The sequence below is a fragment of the Nelumbo nucifera genome, chromosome 8 (genome assembly GCF_055504915.1).
Source record: "Nelumbo nucifera cultivar China Antique chromosome 8, China Antique-T2T, whole genome shotgun sequence".
Taxonomy (NCBI): domain Eukaryota; kingdom Viridiplantae; phylum Streptophyta; class Magnoliopsida; order Proteales; family Nelumbonaceae; genus Nelumbo; species Nelumbo nucifera.
This window is the reverse complement of record NC_142656.1, coordinates 6,504,810-6,514,841: the sequence shown is the minus strand read 5'-3', so window position 1 is coordinate 6,514,841 and position 10,032 is coordinate 6,504,810. Positions and strand designations below refer to the sequence as shown.

Here is a 10,032-nt window from a genome sequence, read left to right as displayed (position 1 = left end):
GGCCGTTTTGCAATTAATTGTTCACCCTAATCATATGCACATGCAAAACACAACCAACAGAACAATCTGATCCTATTATCAACTCCTGCCGGTGTGAGTTTGTCTTACATTGCCGGTGCAAACCTAGATAAAGGAGGGTTGCATCAAGTTGACGGACGATACTAAAACTTTTGTCAAATCCTCATGAATATGAATATTAATGATGCTCAAATTTAAATACATTGAGAGATCAAATCATCAAAGTAAAAAGGGACCCCCTTGGCATCTTCAACTGGCAATATGCTAAGGCTCAGTTTGAAAGGAGTACAAATGCAAATATGTAGAGTGCAAAATCTCATATTTTGTATTATTTTATATATATTTGCACTGTATATATTTGCATTTATACTCTTTCCAAACTGAGCCTTAAAGACTATTTAATTTCGTCACACCTCTCCTCAAGCCATCAAACTATAGTGCTTAAACACATGGAACAATTTTAGTCATCACTTGAGCTGCTAAACAGTTGATTTTCGATCGGTATAGATCTCTTTGCTAAAATCATGATTCAAAGTATTAATACACCTTTATGTATTGGTAGAGGTGTATAAACATTTTAAACTATATGCCTTCTATTTATATTTATATATATATATATATATATATATATATATATTATTTAATAAAAAATGAATTCCCAAAAATACCTGTAAACATGTGTATCGTATGGTACCGTATCGATGCTTTGAACGTTGGCTGAAATCTTGAAGCACATAAAAGATGATACAACTTACTTATTAAACAAGCACTAGTAATCAATTGTTATAATAAAGAAAATAAAAAGACAAATGAGCTACATGTTTTGGCATCCAATTAAAGGCTACATATTTACAAACGTGCCCCAGATCTTTCCAATTTAAAGTCTGCATGTTTTGGCAGAGCTGGAACCTCGATTGACTGTTGGAAAAAAATCTCACCAGAGGCTTCACATACGATGCCAAAATACCTTCTCTGCAACCAACTTGATCTCTTTCATCCGTTCATCAACTATCTGATGCAACTGTTCCTCTTGATTTTGTCAATCTCCACCCTGCTCACCTTTCCACCAGCTTCGGGCCGGAACATTACAAATGTCATACCATATTACCATGGTCATAACTCATAATCATTTGGAACTTCAATTAGCTGCTTCCCACCAGTCTCAGACTCTTTCCAAATATTTCAGCCTTGATATGGTCTAAAATAAAGGCCATGTAATTTTCCATGTACTGTTCGATGGAACAAAGACCAAGATATATGAGAACATCCCGGCATTGGTGAAATTGTTTCTTGTTGATCTTCAATTTTTTTTTCTTACATCCTCTGCTAAACCAGCAAGTGGATTGAGTTAAGTTTATTAGTCTCTTTTGAAAATTTTCCTTGCTTAGATTTCGTATATTTATAAATTTTTCATTTATCCAAGTACGTGTATTTATCCAATTAAACGTTTCCCAAGTAATACCTATTGGGATAAATTCACCATATTCTTTTGATTCCCAAATAACTAATATAATAACCTTTTACTTATAAAAAACTAATGTTAAAAATGACAAATCTGTCCCATCATGTTTTATAAATTTTTCCTCTAAATGGAAAATTTATTTACCCACATAGGAGATTGATAAGTTTTAGCCAAGTAAATGAAACTCTCTTACCATGGGTCCAGTACTTAATGTAAAAAGAACATAGTAAAGTTGGTCAATTAAAACCCATCGACCAACTTTCCCCCTCTTATTTATCATTATACAAACGGAGTCTTATAAAAAACAACCAAATTAATTGCTGGTTGGATTTAGTCAAAGGCATGTCTAGCGGTGTCAATCAACCAGTTTAACCTTATCAAATCAGATTTGGACAGTCCATTATAATTAGGGATAAATAGACTGCAGTCCAGCTCAAAAATCTGAAATTACAGCCCCCTCCTATTCTACTAGTAGCCCCCATATAAACCGCATCCTGGCCGTGGATTTGGCATCAATTCACGATCAGGATTCATCCCACCTGTATGGTGGGGCTCAGATTTTTGAGGTGGACTGAACAATCCAAAATAAATTGGTCCATATTAAACACTTTTAAGAAAGAACTTTAATAAAAGTATTTTTATAAAAGTCCTTTAACGAAAGCACTTTTATAAAAGCACTTTTACAGAAGTACTTTTACAAAAGCACTTTTATAGAAATAATTTTATAAAAGCATTTTTATGAAATTATTTTTACAAAAGTACTTTTATAAAAGCACTTCTACAAAAATACTTTTTATAAAAGCACTTCTAAGAAAGTGCTTTTGTAAATCAAAAGCACTTATACAAAAGTACTTTTATAAAAGTACTACAAAAGTACTATGAAAACACTTTTATGAAGTACTTTCATAAAAATACTTTTGTAAAGCACTTTTTAATAAAAAATACTTTCAAAATACTTTTGTGAAAGCACTTGTAAAAAAGTGCTTTTTCAATGCCAAAAGGGTATTTTTTTTTTGTAATTTTCAGATTTTCTTCATTTTAATATATTTTTATAATTTTTTATATGTTCTATTTTTATATAATTTTCGATATTTTATTTGGTTTGGATTGGATTTCCAATCCATTTACATTTTAATGGATTGAATTGGATTTGGACTGGATTGGATCTAGTCCATTTATAAGTGAACTCACATTAAACTAGATCGGGTTGAACCAAATCCAGTCAAATTGACGCCTCTAGCCTCCAATCACCATGAAAGAGGCCTTGACGGTAAGCTCTATTCCATTATTCGTCCCTCAAGAGTTTCCTGTTTAGATTATGTGACTGTTCTAGAATTTAAGCTGGATCCATTACAAGGATAGAGTTTTGGATTGATTTTATGTGGGTTTGATCATTCTGAACATTCCGACATTTATTTTTGATACTTTATTATAGTCTTTTTCTATTTGTTGCTGCCGGCATTGATAAAACATAAAAGGTTTGTTTGTAATCGATCTCTGAAAGAGCTTGTGGATTATAGTTTCACTTGAAAAGAATTCTAGGAATGCGTATGGTGGATTAATGGATTTGCTACTTACAGCTCATGTAGAACCCGGATCTGTTACAGATCTATCGGATAGACGATGATGTCTAGAGTGCTTGTGCATGATCTTTCTCTTTACATTCCTCTTATCTTATGTACATGGTTTTCAAAACAGGACCGGACCAGAAAAACCAGAAACTGGTCACTTGACCGGTTCCGTTTTTCCTCAAAACTGTTGATTTTGGTCAACAAACCACTAAACCGGCCGATTAACCATTCGAACGGTTTTGACCGTTTTTCAATTTTTTTTATTTTTTTGTCAGAATGGACCAGTCGTTTGGGTCGAACGGTCAGACCGTTCAAATCGGTAACCGGACCCCTGACCGGTTCGGTTTTAAAAACATGCATAACTTGTGTCAATAGACCATACCAGTCCAACCTAGTCCAATATAAATTCATTACAAATGGAGCAGGTCCAATTCAATCTAATAAAGGTCCATTTGGTTTGCAGTTGGAATCAGAATGGAATCAAAATCCTCCAGATTGAAATCAGAATGGTCTATTCCAATAATCTATTTGCTTCAGACAGAAATGAGAATGGGAATTAGAATTAACAAGAATGAGATTTCATTCCCAAAAGAGGAGCAAGGAATGGTCACTCTCAAATGGGAGAATGCAATGGAAATGGGATTCCGATTTCACCCAACCAAACAGTTGGAATCAGAATACCCATTCCGATTCCAGACTCCTATTCCCACGACTGTTCAATTCAATATCTCTTATGGGCAAGGTGCCAACTGCTGGTTGTAGCGGAGATTTGGGATCAAATCTCACCTGCACCTGGGTTGGGGGTCGATGAAAAGCATAGAAGTAGAAGAATTTGGGGTCATTTCCAGTTCTTTTTGGTGTAAAAACCTGGGGCCCAGTTCCATGGTGAGATGCAGTGTCAGATCATGTTGGTAGTGTATTGGAACTTGTTATGTTGGCAGGAGATCCCAACTCCCACATTACAGGGTACTAAACTATGCTGTATTTCTACTTTTTTATGTGTAGAATAATAGAAAAAAAAATTATTTTCTTTTTTAGTTATTGAGCTTCAAACTTTCCTTTTTATATAGCTTATATATCATCAGAAGCACATAAATCAACTGATGGTGGTTCAGTTGATAACCAAAAAAACTCACATTAAGTTCTTTTTTACTACATTTTATTATTGAATTTATTATTGAACCAAAACAATTCATTAAACAAATCTACATAAAATTAAATTAATAAAAACAAAGGAAAAAACCTGATAACCCAAGGAAAGGAGCAATGATTTATTTAGATTGGTTCATCCCATGTACTAGTGGGCAATTTTGGGTTTTTAGACATTAATTTGGGTCCAAACTAAGGTTCATATTTAGATTGACCGTTAACCCAACCCAACCCATCTAATTTACACCCTACTTTATTAGAAAGAGCCAAAAAAAGGGACTATGAGATATATAAGAGGAAAATAAGGATTTAATAGGGAGTTACAAACATTGACTATTAATATGTGTGTGTGAGAGAGAGTAAGAGAGACAGAGAGAGAGATTTATTAGAGAGTAAATATGAACTTTCTGAGAGACAACAAAGACCCATGAAATTTTTAATGATTTAATATAAAAATAAATATACACTGTAGTGAAAGGAGAGGATGAGGATGAGGAGGCATGTGTGAGCTCTGTGGTGAGAGTTCCCTCACCTCCCTTCTTTCCTCTTTCTATTATATATGTAAATAGATTTGGGATTTAATGGAACAATAGAAAATGTTACAAACATTAATTGTTGGGGAAAAAGAGAATGATTTTATTACCGAGAGTAATAATAGATTTTATTAGAAACTATTATGACCACAGAGGGTTTTATTTGAGTAATGGATGGGTTTTATTAGAAACAATCATGACTGGAGAGGGTTTTATTTGAACAATGGATGGGTTTTATTAGAGACAATCAAGACTGGAGAGGGTTTTTTATTTTCACTTCTTATATTTTTTATCATTTAATCTAAAAATAACTAACCACATCCACATGTGTGAGAAATGAGAGGAGGTATGTGGGGAGCTTTGTGGGGTGGGGGGGTGTGTGTGAGAGAGAGAGAGAGATGTAGTAGGTATATGTACAAACACAAAATGTGTTCTAACCTCTAACAATTTATAGAAAACTTCTTCAATGGTTAGTAGACATTAAAGAATATGGAAACCAAGTTGGTTACTCGAAGACTATTAGATTATAAGAATTAATTACATGTAGCACATTGATTTAAAAAACAGCCTAGTGTACATACCACATATTTCCAACTCCAGGACTATTACATCAGCCCGTTCGGAGCAGGTAAATAGCCGAAATCGTTGAATTGGTCAGCAACATGCATTCAGCATCATTCAAAGACATTTGATGACGATGAAGATGATAATGGTGACATATCTTAATATCAATTTTTCTCAATGTATTACATAGAGATTGTATTATTGTGAAAAGAGTTTTCTTCAAGAACATCAGAAGAGGGGAGCTGGGGAGAGACCTTTTTTGTTTCCAATATCTGCCATGATGCTTCAGTTCTTACTCCTTGTAAGTTGTGTGGTGTTCGTCTTCCTTAAAAAACTGAAAATTATCACCCCAAAGTTTTGATCATTGCAATTGCACTACTCTCTTGCTCCTGAAGTCAGCTAACCAAGTCACTTTAGTTACTTGCCAAACCTTAGTGTCAATGTAATTTCACAAACCAACAAATTATTCCCTGGCTTTAAGTATCTATCTGATTTCATAAGGCAGCAAATTATCGCACCATATCTGTCAATTCTGTATTCACGGCCATACCCAATCGTCGTCTAAAAGCTGCCTACACCTCAATTGATGCTATCCCTCAAGTAAACCATATTAACTTAACTAATTCATAGAGATGACAGAATTATCTCCACTAAGACCTCACTGGTAACAAGAACCTAGTGCCGGAAAGCCTTTAAACCATATACCATTACGGGAAGAACATGGGGGAAGGGGTTGTATTATCTTCTCAAAACATTCAATTTTGCATTCTAAAGAGCACAAAAAAGGGCATGGTTTGAAGCACTTGTTCCAATGTGAAGTATATTTTCAGTTAAAAAACTGCTTGACACTTTAACAGATCCAAAACTCTTCAATGAAGGTTTTTCTCAGAGCTAAATTTCACACTATGAATCTATTGAAATGAACATAACCAAAAGATTAGATACCTCTAGAAGCCACATAAGAACTTTATTGCATTTTGTTATATAATGTTTATGGACCTTTTGGAGTCAAAATACATTTAGGAGCGTCAATGGTAAACACCTAAGCTCAAACAGAACCCTGCATATCTAAATGTCTTTCCATCAGCATACTATGAATCATTAATGCTAAAATAAGTAATTAATTATCCACCAGGCACCCTCAGCTAAAGTCAAAACCTTGAGGGGGTCATATTCTAACAAAACCACAATCAAAAGAATGATGATGATCAACCTCCGCCCATGAAAACCTCTAGGTTACTAGCAGCCAAAAAGCTCGCATTCCCTCTCTATCATTTTGACTTCCTATATTATTTAATTTCCCTGGCCTACCAGTGGTAAAGTCATTGAAGCATGGCAGAATCACTTCTTTCAGCATTCATGTGCCTTAAGAGGCTTATAGGGTCTTGAGCAACACTTAAGTTGAACTGTAGATTGCATAAAAATTTCATTCACACAAATTGGAAATAGTAGAATTTCTGAAACGAGGCTCAAATCCTTGAGAGTGACAGAGACAGAAGGGGTGGTAGAAGATGTGGTGGTAAGCTGGGAGATGATGAAATCTGAGAGGAATTGCCATCAGGGGTACTGTGGCATTGGAAATTGGACTTCTACCCTTCTTTTCTAACATATGTATCACCTTGCCAGAAAGCAAGGTACATGGCACTTGTTAACTTAAGAAATGTAGCTCTCCTAATGCTGCTGCAACTTAGAACTCCAGGCAATACCATCTTTTAACAGACCTTACCAGAACCTATGGAGAATCAGCTGGCTAATATACATTCGTCAAATAACATCAAAATCACTGGTATATGCACCTTACCAAGAAAGACAAAAAAAAAAAAAATCATTAGCATGCATCAGTGATACATGACCATGCTTCTGATCCCAATTAACAGACATTTGACTCTTGGAAATTTTTGCAATACAACCATTTCACCCAGGAACGAGCATAAGATCGGAATGCACAAATAAGAGGAAATACGACTTGTTATAGTGACAATAATAATAATAATACCCCCAGTAAAGATGGGAGCTTCCTCATGGACTAAATCTCACGCACCCTCCCAAAATCAATCATATCCAAACAATAGCATCAGTCATCAAATCTTAAAAGGAAAGGTAATTTCCAGTCATAAAGAAAACGAAATCTACATAAAGAAATCCAAACCACATAAAGAGCATAGTCATCTCTGTACACTAGATACCGAACCGAAGACTACATGGAAACCAAAAGCGTAATCCAGTTAATTTACATGTATGTTCTTCAAATAGAAGGCAGAGCTCTATCTGATAATTACATTACATAAATCTTAACATAACAGGAATTACCCACATGAGACCGCACAATTCTCTTACCCTCTGGCCTTGAGCTCGGCGAGGCGCCTTGACAAATCGTCCTCGTCTGCCTTCTCCGCCGTTCTGGTCGGTATCGCTTGACCTGCCGGTTGGGGCAGCCCCACCGAGACCTCCAAGCCATAATCATCTGCCACTTGCTGCATCAAGCTGTTGACCTCCCCTTCGGGAGTTGATAGAGACGTGCTTCCAGCCATGGAACTCTCCATGAATTCGGCCTGAACCTCCATGTTGACAAACTGCTTCTCGAACTGATCCATCGTCTCTGACATCTTCTGCAAATTCCCGGAAGCAAGAGACGAATCGAGAGCTTTCACAATCGAACCCATCGATTTGCTAATCGTAGTCATCTTTGCCTGCGTGTCAAGCCGAGCAACGACGGCATCAAGACGAGACGCCAACCTAAGGTAATTCATCTGTTCATTACGCTTGCGGATGGCGTTTTCGGCGTAGATTCGAGCCCCATCCATGTTTCCCTTCTCGATTGCCTTCTTGACTTTGAGTTTCTCGGCTTTCTCGTCCTTCTCGCACTTGCGGGCCTGACGTTGCAGACTCTTGGATGTGAACTTAAGTTCCATGATCTGATTCATGAGCTTCTCTGTATTTCCCATGGCTACTGATCTATGTTTTGATCCCCGCCCTTCAAGGCTTCAACTGCTAGGGTTTTTCTTCTCTGGCAATCTGGCTGACAATTAGCCGAAAAATCCTTGTATCCCTCCGGTGGATAATGGATAATTTGTAAATATTCCCGGGGCGCAAGTGCGAGACGCGTTAGGGCTTTCTATTTTTGTATCCTCCCCAGGTGAGAACGAATCAGCCCCCCACAACGTCCTACAGCAGAGATGTTTTCAATACACGGCGAGGATATTTTCAACTGTGAAAAATTTACATCTACGCCCCACAAACACCGCACAGCTATCTCAACTGTATTGGAAACATCTCCCACCGATGACTTCGAGAGATGTTTTCAATGCACGTTGAGATGTGCATGTGTAGCGTTTGTGGGGACGCAGATGTGATCTCACTTGTGCACATAAATACGTTAACGTTACCCCCCACTCACTTCATTACATGTCCGCTGTTGTGCACTCGTCCTTCGTGGAAGGTGGTGCACGCAATTTCTGAATGGTGGAAACTGAAAAAGAGCCCATCAACCCAATCAATTAGGGCCCGGCACGGGCTGGGCTTGAATTTCAGTAATCAGTAGGCCCAGTGGACCAGTCTGACCGTAAAATTGGACGGTTGGATCAGCCCAATCAATTAATTATGGCGCAGACACGCTCTCATGTAGTCACGTTGTCAGGCCCATAGGGCACTGCCTTTCCCGTTCCGTTTATTTTGGACGAACTGAGTTGCACATTTGGGAAGCCAAGACAAGCATCGGCACTGTATTGCAAAGGAATTAGGGAATAAACTCACATCACTTTTCAGTATTTTTGTTGATTTCACATAACTTTTTAAAACGTCCTAGGACCCATGTGAGTGATTTTTTGTTTTTCAAAACTCATTATCCGTTAGAGCATCATTAGTGTTTATTGATAGAAATTGTTCATCACGGAACTTTTTAAAACGTCCAATGACCAAATTGCCCCTAAATAACAGTACAGTAGTGGGTGTGAATGTACCTGTGAATTCTTAAACCATCACATGGAAATTGGATGTATTGGTGGTCGGTACAATAGTGGGTGCTCTTCAAGAAGCTATGGACCTCTTCTTTGAGCTTCATACTATATAAGCCTGATCCTGTGATGGTGATTGGTGGAACTGAAGGCCATTCATCATTCTCTGGGCTGATGGCAATTGCATCAACGATGAACTTGGCAAAGAGTTCAGACTAGGCCCTTGAGCGCCAAAGATGGGTTGGGTAGAGGGTGATGAACCTCATTATGCTGCTGATCTTGATGCAATTGACTTCAAATCTTACACTTCTAGGTCACATCATGTTAAGATGTGTCAAGGAATTTGCATTTGAAGTCGTTGGTGAACGAGAAAAGGCATCCAAATAATTTGATACAGAACCTAACAAAGACAATGATGGTGAGGGAAGACTGATATGGTAAGGAGTAGTGAGATGTAGATTAGATATACATGATGACCAACATAACTGGAAGAGTTCAAGATAGAGGAGATTGACTCAGGCCATGAATCATACTCCTCATCACCACCGCTTGAAGATTGAATACTTCTACTGTTACCAAAATCCACGACTCTAGAGAGTTTTAAGAGAGCAATAAAGAGAAGAGAAGAAAATGGCAGGAAGAAGAAGGGTTAAGTGTATAAATGAGAGAGATCTTCTAAAAAATGTGTTTTGTAGAGGTTGTAGGGGTTTTATCGAGATTGCAATCCCAAATAAGTGAAACCTGCAAAAGAACTCATGAAGTAAATCAATAGAGATCTTCTA

The 10,032-nt window shown here is 37.2% G+C and overlaps 1 protein-coding gene across 1 annotated transcript; it reads right to left on the bottom strand.

Moving 5' to 3' along the window:
- Nucleotides 1–7,357: 7,357 nt before the first annotated feature.
- LOC104588198 (ESCRT-related protein CHMP1B) lies at nt 7,358–8,648 on the bottom strand. The gene has a single exon (XM_010246036.3). It carries the CDS (start codon nt 8,240–8,242, stop codon nt 7,631–7,633), a length of 612 nt encoding a protein of 203 aa, XP_010244338.1. The 5' UTR covers nt 8,243–8,648; the 3' UTR covers nt 7,358–7,630.
- Nucleotides 8,649–10,032: the final 1,384 nt, after the last annotated feature.